At 35.3% G+C, this 19,764-nt stretch overlaps 2 protein-coding genes across 3 annotated transcripts in view; one reads left to right on the plus strand and one right to left on the minus strand.

The window, feature by feature from the left end:
* LOC132144994 (serine/threonine-protein phosphatase 6 regulatory ankyrin repeat subunit C-like) overlaps window positions 1–12,746 on the minus strand; it is a 44,546-nt gene extending 31,800 nt beyond the window's left edge. Inside the window, exons 1-5 of the mRNA XM_059555648.1 lie at window positions 12,506–12,746; window positions 11,325–11,426; window positions 2,726–2,821; window positions 2,290–2,403; window positions 1,121–1,225 (exon numbers count right to left, since the gene is read on the minus strand). Coding sequence (XP_059411631.1) covers window positions 1,121–1,225; window positions 2,290–2,403; window positions 2,726–2,821; window positions 11,325–11,426; window positions 12,506–12,643 — 555 coding nt within the window. The 5' untranslated portion in view covers window positions 12,644–12,746. The remainder of the gene's footprint in view (window positions 1–1,120; window positions 1,226–2,289; window positions 2,404–2,725; window positions 2,822–11,324; window positions 11,427–12,505) is intronic.
* Window positions 12,747–12,818: 72 nt separating this feature from the next.
* On the plus strand, window positions 12,819–18,320 carry oxsm (3-oxoacyl-ACP synthase, mitochondrial). Of its 2 annotated transcripts, none has more exons than XM_059555647.1 (3): window positions 12,819–12,897; window positions 15,034–16,050; window positions 17,573–18,320. In XM_059555647.1, exons 2-3 carry the CDS (start codon window positions 15,044–15,046, stop codon window positions 17,973–17,975), a joined length of 1,410 nt encoding a protein of 469 aa, XP_059411630.1. In that variant the 5' UTR covers window positions 12,819–12,897; window positions 15,034–15,043; the 3' UTR covers window positions 17,976–18,320. The 2 variants fall into 2 exon arrangements, with proteins under 2 accessions (XP_059411630.1, XP_059411629.1); XM_059555646.1 differs by lacking the exon at window positions 12,819–12,897 and adding an exon at window positions 13,918–14,002.
* Window positions 18,321–19,764: the final 1,444 nt, after the last annotated feature.

Consider the following 19,764-nt stretch of genomic DNA (forward strand, 5'->3'; position numbering starts at 1 on the left):
GCATTGACGTGTGGAAACGTGCAGATCAAGGGGCAGTGATATTATAATAAGGTCCTCTTTCTATGTCACGGCGGGAGTGAAATTTGAGCGGCTCATTTTTTAACAAGTTTTCTTATCAAAGCAAAGTAACTGGGTTGTCCTTTTTCAGGTTTTGTGGCTTGGCAGATGCATGGGGAACCCATTTAGCACTTAAACACGGGAAAAGTCACTTTTAACGGAAATAAAATAAACTAAATAAATTAAATTAGATTTTGCTTCAGCAAGCACCAAGACTATATTTCTCATTTTTGTTTAACCTGAGGCACTAAAATAAATAATATTAAATAAACTAAGGCCCGGTTTCACAAGCAGGGCTTAGCTTAAGCCAGGACTAGGCCTCAGTTAAATTAAGGTATTTAAGCAACTTTTACACATATGCGTTAGGAGAAAACATTACAGGTGTAAAACTTGACACAGAACAATGACAATGACACTGATTTTAAGATATGTCAGAGCAAGCTTTTTTTCAGTTAAGACAAACATGTACATTATTTTAGTGTGGGACTAGCTTAAGCCTTACATGTGGAACCGGGGGTAAAACTAATAAATAAAAATCAATAAAAACAATACAGTATAAAGTTAAATGTGAGGACAAAAAAAAATATAAAACTGAATTAATTCAAATGAACAAAAACTCTAATAGTATATTTATGACACTAATATAACACTGGTTTGATATTCCCATGTTCCTGTTGCTCAGTGGATGAATGCGTCTGCTAAATGTAAATGTATTCCAGGTCAAAGGCAAATGAGGATGTCCAACATCTTTTAAAATCTAGTTAAAAAACACTTAATAGATCTAGACAAAGAAAAGTGAACTGACCTATTTAAGAACTAGAGGGCTTTGTTTTGAGTAAGAGATGAGTGCTAAATTTCCACTGATGACACCAGCTAAATCAACAAATGTGGTCAAACTCAAACTGAAAGTGAACCATTGCAGTTTTATGATCAGGGTTTCCTATTCAGAACTTTTTTACTTGATTAATCCTAAATTACACTTAAAATTTATAAATTGACTTAAATAACTTGATTCGATTGTATGAATGTAATCTTCAGGTTTTGAAGGTCATGGGACGCTTACTGCCTTCATGGCTCTGAGCTGCGGCTCGGATTGGCCGGAAAGGAGTTCCCGAACAATCACAGTATTCCCAGCTTCGACAGCCAGCAGCAGTGGAAGACAGCCATCCTGGAAAGAGAGGAAAATGGTAGGGAACATTTGATCTCGTAGTGAAGAAATTCTATTTCTTAGCTGAATCCAATAATTACATTTATATGACAACACCACATTTTCTGGCCATTGTAGTGGGTATCCTGGTTTTAATGAACTAATTATAATTTTTACATTTACATTTAGTAATTTAGTAGATGCTTTTATCTAGAGCTGCCCCATAATAGTTGACTAATCATTAGTCGAAATAAGGGCAATAAATGCAATCAAAACCAACAAAAGAGCAATAATATGTAAGTGCTGTGACAAGTCCCGGATAGTCTAATGCAGTGCAATATTTGCAATATTTTTTTTTATAACAAGTACATAAACTACAAAAAGTATAAAGAACGCTAGTTTTAGAGGGTCAAGTTTTTTTATTTTTCATAATTAAAAGAAAACAAGTAGATAGAATAGAAATAGGACAGAGAGTGCTACTGTTAGAGGGTTGATTTTTTTTCTTAAAACAAAAAAAAAAGAAAAGAAAAAGAAAACAAGTAGACAGTAGAGGTAGATGCACGTGGATGTTTCTACGTGTATTTATGCTTTGATTTGAAAGAAAACAGCACATCCTTGTGGCACGGCTGACACAGAAGAGCGTAGGCAGTTTGACTGATGTGGAGAGACACAGAGGAGACTGTTGACAAAGGAATTGTTGAATAAAGTCGTTATTGTTTATTTATTCTCGTTGCTTCATAACATTAAGTTTGAACCACTGGACTACTCTGACGGTGCTTTTCATACTTTCCTAGACCTAGACGGTGTATTTACTTGGCAGTCTATGGGACAGTCTCAAGCCTCCTGGTTTTCATCCAAAATATCTTACATTTGGATCTGAAGTAGGATTAAGCTTTTATGGGTTTGGGGTAAGTGATTAATGACAAAATTTTCATTTTGGGGAGGAGTATCCCTTTTAGGTGAAAGTGATTTTGTGCATCTTTGCGATGGGACCATAAAGCGGCATTCACTTGCAGAACGCAAGCTTCTGGAGGACACATTTTTCTCATATAATTAATCAATAAGCGTGATCAATGCTTTTGTACCTTGTCTGGTATAAGACGAGCATCTTTGCTGCTGAACTTGAGCAGAGTCTGCACGACTCCGAGTCCTCCGGTCGGTCGAGACACTGCGTAGTGCAGGGGCAACTGATCACTGGGCTAAACATGAATGAGAATTCAATTACATCAATATGAGCTGTTCTTTGAAATACATGGAGTATAAGATTTACACACAAAATGCATTCAGAGGTCAATGATTAATCACATTTTAAGTCTGTTCTACTGTTATATTATGTGATTTACATTATAAAAAATGTGCAACAGAACAAAATGTGTGATTAAAAGGTACGAAACAGACGTTTTATTGACTTTTAGTTAAATGTTTAAGGCAATAAAATAATCAATGCATGTTAACATTAAACTCAATCTCAATATTAGCCGAATATGATTATGTGAAGATAAAGTGAACTGAACATCTCACCCCTGCTGGTAAATTGGGATCAGTTTTTTTGGCCAGTAGTTTGACGATCTCGTCTTTGGAATGAGCTGCAGCGATGTGTAACGCTGATCTGCCATCCTGATTAATAAAAACAACATCAAAATGAACTAATTCCTACAAAAAAATACATAACATATCATTAAAAAACAAGAGTGTAAAATATTTAATTGCAAGTAGTCATTAGTTGTGTTCTACGCTCAAAATGTCTGTCAGGATATATCCCTTTTAAAGTTACTTCTATTTTTCTTAGGTTTAATATACATTTTAATACAAAAAGGTATAATATATGTCTATAAAACACAAATTTTTGATGTTTTTGGGAGTCTCCATATTAAACTTTTTTTCCTACACAGATATGAAGCAACTGTTTTCAACAGTGATAATAATAAGAAATGTTTCTTGAGCAGCAAATCAGCATATTAAAATGATTTCTGAGGGATCATGTGACACTGAAGACTGCAGTAATGATGCTGAAAATTCAGATGCACATCACAGGAATAAATTACATTTTACAATACACAGAAACCTTTTTTTACATTTTAAAAAATATTTCTTAATTTTCATTGTATTTTTAATCACAGACTCTGGTGAACAGAACATTCCAAAAAACATTTAAAAACTTACCAATCCCAAATGTTTGACCTGTAGTGTATAGCTGTCTAAAGTTATGACTGTTTGAAAGTTAGGAGAATATAGAGAAAAATTAAGAGAAAATCAAATGCAGTGATCATCTCTGATACTGACTTCAAAGTGTAAATGGATGACCTTTAGTCCTGTGCACTACTGACCTCACAGTCTGTTTCCACAGGAGTCTGTGTCTCAGACAGTGAAGTGGAAGACTATAATGCTTGTAGAGGTTATCCAAGGACATTTCACGACAGAAGCTTTTAGTCACTGACACAGCTTGACTCCAAGGGTTAAGTGAATGGCCTTTACACACATGCACAGCTGGACAGACATTCCAGCCGGATCGCCAAGAGTTACTGAATGACCACAGATCTCGTAAGTTTGTGAGCAAAGGGGAAAAGGTTGTAAGCAGTCACCACTTCATAAAAAAGAACTAAATACCAGGCTACAACCGAACAGATAGTTTGCACCCACATTACCACAGTTAGACATTAATATTAATTTTCTGAAACAGGCGGTTGGTGAATTCACATTTATTGTAAGTCATTTTTGGTATTGGAAATAACTGTGCCATCCTGTCAGAAGAGAATTGTTAACCAGGACTGCAATTTCAGCTGCTTACAGTAGGGAACATGCTAATGCTACTGTAACATTATAGTGTGGTGAACCACAAAGAAAACAACAGAAACACAACCGTTAGCACTATTATGACTATCACTGGGCTGAAACATTGTATCAAAAAACATCACCAAAAATCCAGATATTTTCAGAAGAGTTTGCATGGTGTAACTGAACTGTGGCAGACGTAGTTTGGGCCTAAAAACACAGAAAGAGATTTTCTCAAAGCCAAAGTAACACTCATTTTACATACAGCACACAGTGAAATGACATGAGAATGAAAGTGGGCAAATGCATAAAAAGCAGCATAATTTAAAATCACAAATTTAACGTCAAAAGTCAAGCAGAGAACGCACAATCAGGCAGGTCATGTCACACTTCACAAGATATCAACAACTGGATAAGACTAAGTTTGCAAGGTTTGTGAATTGAAATGTTCATTAGCCATTCAAAGTTGTTTAAATTATATAAATGTGTATTTGCTGAATGCTGACAGCAAACGAGAAAGTATTAAAATGTTTGCCTTTTTATTATTAATAATATAAAAGGAATCATTATAATACTTTTTTGTATACATTTTAATCTCTTTGTTTAACAGATCTCGCTCTGGTCAATGCGTGCACAGGCACGTTTCTCTGGGAGAAATGACCATATAAGGATTTCCACCCTCCTCTACGTAATGAAGAGCAACGATCGAAAAAAAAAAAACCTCTCTGAAACTTGTACGAACCTGGAGGTAAGATTTTTGCCACAGAAATACTCTGTCATACGTTCAAATAGTTGTTTGAACTACAGCAGTAATCGGGTCTTAAAAGTTAGGCCTGACAGGACCCGACCCTGACAGGTTTCGGCCCGAACCCGACAAGTACATTTTGATTGACAGCTCTTTAAAAGCCCGAACCCGTTTACAGCCCGACATTATTCAAATGTGCGCACGCACACATCTCTTTTTCCTTGTGTCAAGAATGAGTCATTTATACACCTTTTAACATAATTTAATAATTTAATAATTATTAACATTTAATAAAAGAATAATGCCAATAAATACTCTGTCCACATTATGCATTTACTCAATGAATATTTAGTTATCATTTGAAAAACCTTTAATCACAGAGATTAGGCTAAGCCTACATGTTTTTGTGGAGGAAAATGATTGAATCCACTGTAGATGTCTTCAGCGCGTTCCTGCGCTCACTGATGGTGCATCATTATTCATTCATTATTCTCATTATAAACATGGTCAAAACTTTTCCACACCTCAGACTTTGCTTTAGTTGCTGGTGCAGTAATCACCAGAGGCAAGCCTCCGTTTTAGCATCCATTTTCGCTTCTTTCTCGCGATAATCGAAACACATCACATGACCGCTCGTTTACCTCGCAAACCGGAGCCCGAGCCTGGCCCGAGCCCGCGTAAGATGAAATAAATTAAGCCCGAACCCGACGGGTTGGGTTGCGTCGGGTTCGGGCAAAGATTTTCAGCTCTAGTTTTAACCTTTGTCCATGCTTAGCATGAGAATCCAACTCTTTAACAGTGCAAACAACTCTGCATGCATGAAACAGCATTGTACCTCCCCTTTAAATATATGTGACCCTGGACCACAAAAACCAGTCTTAAGTGTCAATTTTTCAAAATTGAGATTCATGCATCATATGGAAGCTGAATAAATAAGCTTTCCATTGATGTATCATTTTGTTAGGATCAGAAAACATTTGGCCGAGATTAGAGCTGAAACAACGAATCGATTTAATCGATTAAAATCGATTATTAAAATAGTTGTCAACTAATTTAGTCATCGATTCGTTGCTAAATAACTTTTATTTGCCGTAAGCGGCTCATTTCGTGCATATTTCAAATCTGCGGTGACCAAAGTGTGGCAGTAATGAGCCACCGGAAGTTTTACTCAGCCAGTACAACAGGAGAAGTAGCGAATAGCCAATAGCTGGCCTTGTTTTATGTCACGTGCTTCCCGAACAGCGTCTCTGCAGCCATGTCATTCAGCGTGATGTGGGAGTACTTTACATTGAGCCTTTAAAAAAGAAGAGTAACCTGTAAACTCTGCACTACTGCACTGTTTAAGGGGACGTTCACATATCGCGTCTTTTGCGCTCTCAAGTTCGTTATTTCCAACACCGCACCGCATCGAGTTAAAAACATTTAAACTTTTCCGAATGCCGCAACCGCACCGCGGGTCATGTGACAAGAACTAACCAATCAGCTTCATCCTTTCCCGTAACAACGTTAAAAGCTCAGTCAAGATGAAAGGAACAGCTGATCATAGTTGTATATGGATTTCCATTTTGAAATAAATTTAGTAGCAGAGCTACTGCAAGCGATTTTTTGAGCTGCAAATCCATTTATCCTTTGCTGAAATTTCCGCTTCTTCAAGGAGAGAGCACGTCATGGTTGCTTATCAAAGGCAGACGCCTCAGGGGCGCTTCTGCGCGAGCGCTTTGGAAAGAAGGAGAAAGCGGCGCGCCTAGCGTTTTTCCACGCGTTTTTAGGCGCGATTTGTGAACGGCCCCTAAGACTTTCATTTGTGCAGATTCTCCAGTACAATGTTGTTTGCAAATGTTTAGTCGTAAAAGCTGATAACATTGCTTTTTAACAGTTAACATTTAAAGCTTTACAAACATGTTCTGTGATCAGTTTGTCGTTTACCAGTTCAAAATTCAGTCGTGCAGCCTAATTATGACTGAATGAGAGAGGTAAATATAGATATTTGAAATGCACTTATTTTCTAAGTATTCACTGCTCTTTTTCACACAGCAGGTTTTTTGTGTGTGACTGTCCAATTTTTTTTTCTGGACAACCTTCTGATGGATTTTACTTTAAATTGTGAGTTCCATTCAGGTTTCATGCCATTGGCACTTTTTTTGAAGGATTGTTTACAATTTCACAGCAAAAGCTATAAAGCTGTTTCCCAGTAAATAATAAAATACAATGCACTGCAATTTTATTCTGTTTTATCCTTATTCTTCGTGAAAATATGTTCTGAAAGATTCCTTAATAAGCTTTGTTCAGGATGTTAAACTACTTTAGGAGCTCTAAGGACTGCCATGGTGAAAACATTATTTGAAATCTCCTTGTGAAATTTGCTAGAGTATGGGTCAGTGTTTTGATTGCAGAAGAGTTCGACAAAGGATTACTAACACAATAAAACAACTCCAGGTATATTTTTGATGAGGATATGACAGTGCAAAATGGTTACAATCTCTTAAATCTATGCTGAATGATAAAGACCATTTATTAATAATTTACTTGGGGAAAAAATGGAAAAAACTAAAATATAAGTACATAAACCGATTAATCGTAAAAATAATCGACAGATTAATCGATTATCAAAATAATCGTTAGTTGCAGCCCTAGCCGAGATACAACTATTTGAAAATCTGGAATCTGAGGGTGCAAAAAATCTAAATACTGAGAAAATCACATTTTTGTCCAAATTAATTCTTAGCAATGCATATTACTAATCGAAAATTAAGTTTTTATATATTTACAGTAGGAAATTTACAAAATGTCTTTATGGAAAATGATCTTTACTTAATATCCTAATGATTTTTGACATACAAGAAAAATCGATAATTTTGACCCATACATTGTTTTTTTGTCTATTGCTACAAATATACCCCAGAGACTTAAGACCGCTTTTGTGCTCCAGGGTCACATATAACAATAGAAAACAGTTATCTGAAATGGTAATATTTCACATTATCACTGCTTTTACTGTATTGTTTAGCCTCAAGGACTTGCTGTCTGCAACAAGTAGAGTGTTTCAAATCAATCGAGTTTCCAATTCAGTTGATGATGACTTAGAAGGCAGCTGTTTATGTAGACACTAGACAGTAAGAAGGTTCACTAGGTTTTAGAGCACAGCCTGAGACTGACCTATGTGTCCTAGCAACTAGTTTTATTAGTTAATGCCAATTGTGCAGAAACTAGGACAGTTATGTCAAATGGAACATGTATAAAAACATAATTTTGAGAATGTTGCTTTAATAATGTAGCTCATACTTTCCTTGACGTCCAAATGCAGACAGTTAAGAATCTCTTTTGTTCACCAATCTTCCCTGGCTTAAACCACGGCGTGCCAAAGACACCGGATCACAGCTCTACGCACCTGAAAAAAACTATGTGTGCTTCTCCAAACCCCTAAACTTCATGAACACACGGTAAAGAGCATTCCAGACACGTCCAAAGATGGATGGAATATATTACGCTGAGGAATTACTTAGTGAATCACTTCTAGTCCCAGTGAGGTTTCCACTACTAAACTTCTGCAGATTTTGAACCAACCAGTTTTGAAAGATAACTGGCAAGCGACTGAAAGATCCCACATACCATGGATTATTTATTCAAGCATCGTTCACCACACGGTGTCCAAAACTAGTATTTACATCAGCAGAAATGTATAGGGTAAATCAATAGACGAGATGGGAAACAGGAGCTGGGCTGAATCCAGACCTCATGGGTTTTGGAAAACCTCGAGTACAGACAAACAACTTGTCATAAATCATTTCCACTCGTCCCCTGAAACACAAGTGATGGACGGCAAAAGTGCCAGTGAGCTACGAAACAAAACAACATAAAATTAAAATGCAGCTCAGCAAAGTGCCAAAAAACAAAAACAAAAAGTGGAAACAAAATTTCAGCCAAACGACACTGACATCTAGAAATCACTCACTATTCATCCACGACATTCTAGAAAATTTACACAGAAATAAATACATTTAAATTAAATACTATTTAATTATTTATATTTCAAACTTTCATGTTTACTTTAATAATAATAAAATGATTATTACTTTTTTAAAGAAATGTCACACAACTTCTTTTATGCAGCATTTTGTTTGCTAAAAAAAATTACATAATTGCGATTTTCGTCTGATAACATTTCAAGATTAATCACATTAAGGTTTTGGACAAATGTATACCTAAAAATAAATTATACACTATTTTTTTCTATGTTTTAACTTTTTACGCCATACGCATACACTTAGCAAGAAAATCTCTTTCTACTTCAATTTCAAATTTAATTAAATGTGTAACTTACCATTCCTTTGTAATTATTTATTAAATTTACAAGCAATTTCCAAGTGAAAACTGTTTAAAGTAAATCGTACACCACATTTTCTTTACTGCGTGTTCCCTTTGGATATGCAGAAATACAGCTAGTAAAAGTCATCACAGATGAGGACCAACAAATAAAAACACCCAACAAGAAATAAACTAACCACAGTACAGCCATGAGAAACAGTTCACGCTGTGACACTCACATCATACCGCATTACTTCACAGTAATAACTGTGTAATAACAGAAATAGATTCAGCACTCTGGTTTACCATCACAAAGACAGACAATTCTTCAATTACATTTTCCTCTGAACTGAAACGTTTTTATCCCATTAGGAAATGAGATTTATTCAAGTGATACCAATTGTTTTTCCTAGACAGCAATGAAATTCAATTTGAGAACAAATGGAAACATTGCTTAAGCTCTCTCCTTATAAAAAGGAGATAAAAACACATTTGTTTTTTAACTAATATTATAGCTTTTGCTCATAATCAGACTGGGATTGGAACATTTTAAAGAAGTCTCTTCTGCTCACCAAGGCTGCATTTATTTGTTAAAAAATATAGTAATACAGTAATAATATTGTGAAATATTATTATAATTTAAAATAGTTGTTTTTTAAGTGAATATAATGTTAAGATTTTATTTATTTCTGTGATCAAAGCTGTATTTTCAGCATCATTTTTTCCAGTCTTCAGTGTCACATGATCTTCAGAAATCATTCTAATATACTGATTTGCTGCTAGAGAAACATTCCTGATTAATATCATGCTGAAAACAGTTGTGCTGCTTCATATTTCTGTGGAAATTGTTAAAAAATTATATTGTTCAGGATTCTTTGATGAATGGAAGGTTCAAAAGAACAGCATTTAATTGAAATCGTTTGTGACATTATAAATGTCTTTAATAATGTCACTTTTGATCAATTCAATGTGTTTGTGCTGAACAACAGTATTAATTTCTCGATATATACACAATCACACTGAAAAGGCTGATGTTTTTGGAAGAGCAGCACATGTTGAACAGGCGGACAGATTTGCTGTAAAACTCTCTCGCCCACTTAGTCTCACACAAATGTCCAACTCCAAGTTTCGTCACCTCTTTATTTTTCCTTTTAGATTCAGTCTTCTGCTCACAGTTGATCTGAGCTGCACTTTTAAACACCCACAGAGTGACAATTACTCACGAGGCGTCCACTGAGCTGTAAAACTCAGATACTGACACCTACTTCCTGTAGTACAGCTAAAACATCACACGCTTTATGTGTCAGATTCCATGACCGCATAAAAAATTAATAAGACAATAAATTGTGATTTGAGCAAACACCTAAAATGAAGAAAAGGAATAGTTCCCCCAAAATGTGGAACTGCTGAAAATGTCCTCATCCTCAGGTCATCCAAAATGTAGATGAGTTTGTTTCTTTATCAGATTTGGAGAAATTCAGCATTACATCACTTGCTCAGCAATGGATGCTCTGCAGTGAATGGGTGCCGTCAGAATGAGAGTGCACACAGCATATTAAAAACATCCCAATAATCCACACAAATCCAGTTAATGTATTAACATCTTGTAAAGCAAAAAAACAGTCAATAATAACACTTCCTCCAGTGAAAAGTCAATCTCCTGTTCACTCTTACATCAAAATCAATCGATGTATTTGTTTAGAACTGTTTTGTACCGTTTTCACTTGTAAACAGTGTTTGATCTGTGCATATTTCTCTCCTGATTCAAAGACTTTTTTTTACAGAGGAAGTGTTATTATACATATATAAGAGTCATATTTTAGCTGGAAGTTAATGATGGATTTTTTTTTTTTTTACAAACATGCAGCTTTTTGCTTCACAAGACATTAACTAATGGACTGGATTGGTGTGGATTATTGTGATGTTTTTAATCAGCTGTTTGGATTTTCATTCTGATGGCACCCATTCATTGTAGCAAGCGATATAATGCTACATTTCTCCAAATCTCTTTAGATGAAGACACAAACTCATGTACATTTTGGACGGCCTGAGAGTACAACTTCAGCTAATTTTCTTTTTTGGGCGACCTTTTCACATAGCAAACACCCTAGCAGCTTCGCTTCAGAAAATCTAGTGTTATTTAATAACTTCAAAACCACTGAACCTTTTCCATTAAAAAGCTTAATTGCCTTCTACTAATGTACAACATCTGTGTTGAGTGACGTGTTCTGGTTTTGTCTCACAGGAGTGGGAGTTATTTAAGTTGAGACATGACTCCAGACGCTGGGAAACTCCTACCTTCGTTTTGTCACTTGGATTGACACCCAGCTCCAGCAACCTGTCAACGATAGACAGACGGCTCTCTCGCACCGCGACCATCAGGAGGCTCAAGCCAGACTCCTGCGGGAGGACAAGGGAACATAGTCAATATTTCACTGCGGCGAGAAATGATTCAGTACCATGCTTATATTCACGGCTGAAGTGTTTGGATTACACAAGAGGGAAATCAATATAAATGTAGAACAGCCTGAACATTCAAATCCAACTTTTTTTTTTTTTTAATACAGCATTTTGAACACTGCATAAGCAGATCAAAAACACAGCTGTACTGATTTTAGGAACCGTTTTTGTTCAGCTAAAACACAGATCCATTGATTGTTACAAGTTATTACCACAATACAACTTAAGACAGTACAAGTATTTTATTTATTATTTTAAATGGTATATAACTACAGCAGTTATGGTAAATATATTGCTTTGTAGTATAAAACAGCAAACACCGGAAAATGTAATATGCAACTCATACATACCCATGCATACAATAAATGTTTATTGATTGAAAATTTCTTCGACTTAAAGAATTATATAAAAAAATATAAATAAATAAACTAATTTATATACTAATAAATAAACTAAATAAACTAAATTAATTTGAAAGACTTAAAATGAAGCTACACTAATTAAAACATTAAATAAATTACTAAACATTTGTGTGTATGCGTATATAAACAGTAAATGCTTATGAATTTAATATTTAAATTGGATTAATTTTACAGTAATACTTTATATATGACGTATTTAGTGTATTTTAATAATTCAAAAATAATAATAATACTTTGTCTAGTTTTATTTTAAGTGAAATGTATTAAATTAATAAATGTTCATTTTATTTATACACATTTTTATTAATACACACACACACAGACACACACACACACACATATATAATTAATTTTTATACACACAGTTAAAATTCAAATAACAAAAAGGTTTATTACATTTTATTCATTTACATTTTTCTACATTAATTTATTTTTTACTCCGAGTGTAACGTGATTTCATAATACTGCACTCTAAAATATTTTATAATACAGTAAAAAAAATGAATTCAAACTAAAAATAAATATATATTTATTTAATAACGGAACTCTCCTGTGAAACATGCATGCAATAAGAAGCCCCTGCAGTGCGTCTCTCACCTCGTCGATGTGGAAGATCTCCGGGTGTCCCTTCTCCAGCGTCTTGAGCTTCTGCTCCAGTGCCATCCAGTCTCCCCTGAGGGCCAGAGGCATCAGGCGCTGGGGGGTCCCGGACACAGAGGGGCTCTCTGACATCATACAAGACCACAAAACAACCTCACAGGAACCAAACCGTGCGTGTCTGTCAGCACCATAACAAACACGCTCATTTAACAGACGAGACGAGGACAGATCCGCTGCAGGTGCGGTCTAACGGTTCCTCCCTCTTGGTAGGAGGTATAAAGAGAACATTCCTCCGTTAAAGTTTGCAAACTCCGCCTTCAGTTCCTCCTGTTACCCTGGATTCAACAAAAAAGACCACTGAAACAAGCCCACAGAAAAGAGACAGAACAGTAAGAGCTCAAGCTGCCGAAAACAGCCTTTCAGCTCGACTTTACTGCTGCTGCTGTTACTGTAACTTAACTTACCTCAGAATCAACATCGACATTTTTTAATGCTCAAATATAATGAGTTAATCTCTATTTCCGGGGTAAAATCAGATCCATCAACATAGAAACGTGTTTTCGCTTGACCACATGACGTTTATTTGGTCTAACATGGTAAATTAAACAAAATAAATATAAAGGTATTTAAGATCTTTTTAACTGAACAGACGCCGAGCTCGCGAGCGGCACCACGTGACCAATCAGATATTACTTTATTAAAATCTAATCGAAGAAAGAATTTTACTCACATTTTTAGTTTTCATACTTTATGAAGAAAATAATACATTTATTTTAATTTTGGATGTTTTTGCAAGCTTCTTGCGTAACGTTACGTGAAAAAGCCCCTATGTTACGCAAAAATCAACGCAAACCCATGAGTAAATGTATGGTTGTCACTGATCTCGAGTTAGTTTGAAATTGAACAAATGAAATTGAAAGACTTAAAATGAAATTAGACTAATTAAAACATTAAATAAATTACTAAACATTTGTGTGTATGCGTATATAAACACAGTAAATGCTTATGATTTTAATATTTTAATTAGTTTAATTTTACAGTAAAACTTTATATATGAATAATCAATAATAATATGTTCTACAAATGAATAAAAATGGTACGTACTAATATTTAATTCTACATTTTTGCTGTTCTAGTTGCATTTACACGACTTTAACCAGTAGATGTCCTCAGTCTAATGATTTTCTGTTGGCTTCGCTTCTCCCAGCACTGCTTACATTTCCTCAACCTGTTATTAATAACACGACTGCTCATTTTTATAATTTCATAATATAGATAATCTAATCAAATACATTATTATTACTATTATAATGAGTCACATTAGTAATTAGTATAAGAATAAGTAAATCGCGATTTCTGATCCATCAAACGAGGACTTTTAGCACTAAATCTGGGGACTTGTATTATAGAAATCACCAACCATGAACCGGAAGTCAGCCACTGTCTGTCTCTGGTCTGTTTACTTTTGCCACTGCTGAATCCACTTGAACACAAGTGCGTATCTGAGTTTAGTTACTTGTTAGTTATAATTCTGTGTGACATTTAAGTTAAGTAAGTGGATAGATGTCAATTCATGCAGTGCATAATTCTGAGTGACTGGAGCTTGAAAGTGTGATACTGTGTGTCTCAAGGTTATTCTGTTTGAAAGCATAGTCAACCTTTTAAAAGCTTATTTTCTAAATACAGTTTAATATATACCTAATTAAATATATAGCTAACATATACAATTTAATATATTATCGATTTTAATAAAGATATCTGGGTGGTTGACATTTCAGTCAGTGACAACTGAGCCAAAATGACATTTATTATCACCTCTATTATATACAGCATAAATATATATGTTGCAACAGCATTTAGTTATTTAGAAATATTTATGCACACAGTATTTATGCTAATAAAGATATAATAATATGATAGCATGTCAGATTGGCTTTGATGTCAGGTCACATAATTATATACATATATTATATAAATATATATATATATATGTGTGTGTGTGTGTGTGTGTGTGTATATATATATATGAAGAGTTTATTCTCAAAAACAGATAACTCTGTTTTTGATCATTTTCTTATTTGTTTTATATTATGTTTTTAATGTGTTTTATTGTGTTAGTTAGCTGTATTTTTTAGTTACTTTTTACCTAATCACAATAACCCAACTGCAGTTTCATTGAGATTAACTGGAATGCCCAACGAAAAAATATGATTTTTGAAAATTGTTAAAAATTGAATTACACACACACACACACACACACACACACACACACACACACACACACACACACACACACACATATATATATATATATATATATATATATATATATAATGGTTAATGTGTGTTTTCACTATTAACTCTGATTTTATTATTTAAAAAATTGTATTAAATTAAAAAATAAATCAATAAAAAAAAGATTTTCTTGTTGTTTTATCATTATTTTATTTTACTATGATATATGGCATGAAATTAAGACTGCAGCAATAGTAATGATCTACTTGTTTTTTCCTTATTTCTTGCAGTGAAGGTCTGATGTGGCCTCAGTCCTCTAAGCACAGGTTGGTCACAATGTCTCTGAGATGCTGTCAGAAGATGTTCCTGAGACTCTATGGAGGCTCTCTGTCCACCGTGAAGAGCTGCATGTGTTTGAGACACTACACTAGAGCAGCTCAGAGTCACAGGAGGGTGGTGATCACCGGCATCGGACTCGTCTCTCCCCTCGGGACAGGAAGTGCTCTGCCCTGGCAGCGTCTGATTGGTGGAGAGAGCGGTTTGGTTGCTCTGGACCCAGAGGAGTATAAGACGGTCCCCTGTAAGGTGGCGGCCCATGTCCCACGAGGAGATAAACATGGAGATTTCAACGAAGAGGCGTATGTGTCCAAAGGAGAGCTCAAAGGCATGTCTGCAGCCACGGTTATGGCCATCGGTGCCGCTCAATTGGCTCTTGAGGATTGCGGATGGTTTCCCAGAAGCCCTGAGGAGCAGCTGAGCACCGGTGTGGCGGTCGGGATGGGTATGGTGTCTCTGGAGGAAATCGCTCGGACGGCCTTGGCGTTTCAGACACGCGGCTACAGCAAAGTCAGTCCGTTTTTTGTCCCTCGCATCCTGGTCAACATGGCGGCAGGACACATAAGCATCAAACACAAACTCAAGGGACCCAATCACGCCGTGTCCACCGCATGCACCACAGGAGCTCACGCTGTCGGAGACGCGGCTCGTTTCATCGTTCACGGTGATGCCGAGGTGATGCTCGCCGGCGGGACGGAGGCCTGCGTCAGTCCGCTGTCCATCGCCGGGTTCGCTCGCGCTCGGGCCCTCAGCACCAACTGGAACCAGGAGCCCAGACTCGCCTCGCGCCCGTTCCATCCAGACAGAGAGGGGTTTGTGATGGGAGAAGGGGCGGCCGTGCTCGTTCTAGAGGAGTACAGACATGCAGAGCAGAGGGGTGCACGGGTGTATGCTGAGGTGCTGGGATATGGGCTCTCTGGAGACGCCAGCCACATCACGGCTCCAACCGCAGATGGAGACGGAGCCTTTCGGTAAAACTGTTTTACCCAATAGCATAGAAAATAAACACGACTCTGTTTTATTACAACGTAACACAGCACAAATGATATAAAACCTTATTTAAGGACAGATAGGATTTATCTAAAACTAGCACCATAGTAATACATTTTCATTATTTACAATAATACAATAAAATGTAACTTATTTTATTAGCTTAAGTTGAAATACTAAAATAACTAAGACTAAATAATAATAAAAAATATATACTATAGAGTCAAATCTTTGTAGATTTGACTCTATAGTATATTTAGATTTAGACAAAAAAGCTGATAAAATGCCAAAACAACAAAATAATTTTTTTTTTTTACTAAAATTAAAACAAAAGCCCTAACCCCTACGTCTAATTTGATATTTTAAGAAATAATATAATTGGGTGTCAATGATACTAAACTTAAACTGATTATAGACAATAAAGGACATGGAAAATATATATAACAGAAAAGAAAAAAAAAGCACATAGTTCAAAGAGTATTTTTTATTTGTTGGGGGACAAAAGTAATGTGCAAAGTTCAGTGATCATATTTTTTAATTTTTTTTTTAAACATCAGAATTTCAATTACATTTAATTTTCTTTAATATATAATAAAAATTAGATATTATATTAAATGAGTGATGTCCAGTTTCTTTTTCTCCACTACTTTTTTAATAGAATAATTAAGTTATGGAATAGAATAAATTATAGAATATGCAACTATAGATTTTGAATTATCCCAAAAAAAAAAGAAACCGATCAAATACTTAAAAAGTTTAAGAGACTGTTTATATAGAATAATATAATTGCAGTCATCCCTTTACGTACACTTATTAATATACAAATAAACATTTCTTTTTGTAACCTAGCCTTTTTTATTGCAACACAACATAATCATATATAACATTGTTTAGTAACAGGCATTACAGAACATGGATAATACAAATATAAGACAGTTCAAAGAGGTTCCACATACTTTTGCATTTAACAAAAAAAAAGTACAGTGCATTTTGATTCATCAGAAATAAAGTATTTTCACATTTGTTATTACATTTAATTTTATTTTAATACAAACTTAATTTTAAGTTTTTTTTTTTAAATATGCAGGCAGTTGACAAGCGTAATGAAATTTGAATGCTTAGAGATTGTTTTATTTTATATGCTTAGACCCTACTCAGTGCATGTTTTGCAAGATTCCCTTTTCTGTCAAACATACTTTTTTGGACTGTCTCACTTTTAATGTATGTAGAAAACTCTTATGAAGTGAACACAAGTTATTTATTATAATTTTGGCAGAAAACGTTTTAGAATTTTTATCATATGTTTAAAATCTTGTGTTTGCTGGTTTTTATTGTATTTGTTATACATTTTGCCATGAGAATAGCCTAAGATTCTGATTCTGATTCTGAGATGATGACATGGTACTAAATAAAAATATACTACTGCTACTATTTCGTATGCTTGGATATAATTGCAGGGATCATCCATGAGTGTATTAAGCAGCTTCTCTTGCTGTGTTTCAGGTGCATGTCTGCTGCTCTCCGTGATGCTGGAGTGTCTCCTTCAGATGTGACGTATGTCAATGCTCACGCCACCTCCACACCGCTCGGAGACGCCGCGGAGAACACTGCCATTAAGAGACTGTTTGGGCAGCATGCGTACTCACTGGCCGTGTCTTCCACTAAAGGAGCGAGCGGTCATCTGCTGGGAGCGGCTGGAGCGCTGGAGGCCGCCTTCACTGCCCTCGCCTGTCACCACAGCGTCCTGCCGCCCACCCTCAACCTGGACCGCACCGAGCCAGAGTTTGACCTGAACTATGTGCCCTGCACAGCACAGACCTGGAGCTCCAGCGGACGCAGAGTCGCTCTCACCAACTCATTCGGCTTCGGGGGAACAAACGCTTCTCTGTGTCTCGCGAGCGTGTGATCACTGTAATGCTGATGGATGATTTCCGTTCAAATCCACTGGTGTTTCATTATGCATCAATAAAGTCGACATGAAGTGGAAGTTGCAATAGTCTTTTCTACTCTATTGTGACGTTTAACGGCCCCTGTATACTTCAAACTAAATATGTAATTTCGAACAAAATCATAGAGTTTGAGTTCATTGCGGCAGTTCAAAACAGCTCACCAAAGGGGACTCTCTGGATGAGTTTGTTTTGGCTTCTAAACACCTTTGAGTTTCTATTGGTCTGTGGCGGTTATGCGAAGGAAAGGAAAGATAAAAGGAAGCAAGTACCAAATACATGTTTCAAATAAATGTTACACTATACTGCTGCTGTTGTTGTTCTTTCAAGCGAATTTAAAGGGTACAATAAATGAAATTCAAGTTGTACGTAGTTATTTTAACTATCAGGGGCTAGATAAAAATAGACTACTATCGAAATATTAACAGATTTTATAGAACTAGCATAACCGCTGATTATTGTCTCAGCTTTAGTTAAATTGTATGTAGTTATATAACTGTCAGGGGCTAGAAAAAGAGTTCTAGCATAACAGCTGATTATTGCTTTGAGCTATAACTAAGTTGTACATGGGTACCTGAGGGGGACTAAACACAAATAAGAATAGTAAGCATGGGTGACCTATTAAATATTATTAGTCATAACCTCTGACTAATGATAAGACTGGTGAGTTTGTGATCGTGGGGTCCATGTAGACGTTGGTCACGAGACAACCTGAGCAACATAGTTTTCTGAGGAAATAGTAAATATAAAGTAAAGAGTTAAATTAGAATAATTAAATGTCAGAAGAATAATAATACTAATTAGAGACAGGCAAACAACCAATTTGCCTTTCAACCTAAATTCGAGGTCATACTAAAATGGAGTCATATTAGAATTGAATAACTTTGCCTGCTGAAAAGACCGAACATGCAGGAAACCTTCAGCCAGCAACGAATACCTTCCTTGGACCGAGGTGTGTCAGCCAAATCAGCAGCAACATGTATATAAACCATGCAGTTTTATTAAAGAGACACCTCGCACAATGCAATTAACATCCAAATAAATTCACAAGAGCAAGTATATTGTTTGCACATGTTTAACAAGTTATTCTGGTTCACAAAGCATAATTATATTATATATTTTATATATGTAAATATTATACGTGGATTAATGCACTTCAAATGTCTGATAAATTTAAATTACAAGTGCTTTTGATAAATAATTGTGATGGTAATGCAAACTTTCACAGGGAAAAAGCCTATTATTAAAACATATAATCATTTATTTTTTTTATCAGCGGTTAAAGTTTGTGTTGTAATCTCAATAAAAAGGACGTCTATTTATAAGACCAAAAAGATTAGTTTTGTATTGTGACCCGATTGGTATCCTTTGTGATGTCAACATTTAATTGTGATATATTAAGCAACATTTTATTTGCCCCTTTTAATTATGCATAATCATACAGGATTATACAGTTTTGTTCAGATGGTTTTGGTTTATCATTAATCATAAAAGCAAATATATCATAAATATAGATTTTTTTTATTTAAATTGAGTACAATCTTGATCAAGCTAATTGCCATTAACATGTTAAATTATTTAATTTATACAAATGCATCCATGGGCATAATGAGATTTTGCCAGGGCTATGTACGAATGTATGTTATACTCTATATGCATTATCTTATATCTTATATTCATTGTAGTATATGTAAATTAATGATGTTTACTCTTGCTCTTACCTGGACCAAGAAATTTGTGTTTATTTGA

The sequence above is a fragment of the Carassius carassius genome, chromosome 8 (genome assembly GCF_963082965.1).
Source record: "Carassius carassius chromosome 8, fCarCar2.1, whole genome shotgun sequence".
Lineage (NCBI taxonomy): Eukaryota > Metazoa > Chordata > Actinopteri > Cypriniformes > Cyprinidae > Carassius > Carassius carassius.

Bases quoted from the DNA above. Each gene is read 5' to 3' on its own strand.
- oxsm (XM_059555647.1), top strand. From the start codon at position 15,044: ATGTGGCCTCAGTCCTCTAAGCACAGGTTGGTCACAATGTCTCTGAGA. The intron at 16,051-17,572 runs GTAAAACTGTTT...GCTGTGTTTCAG, and splicing joins GATGGAGACGGAGCCTTTCG to GTGCATGTCTGCTGCTCTCC.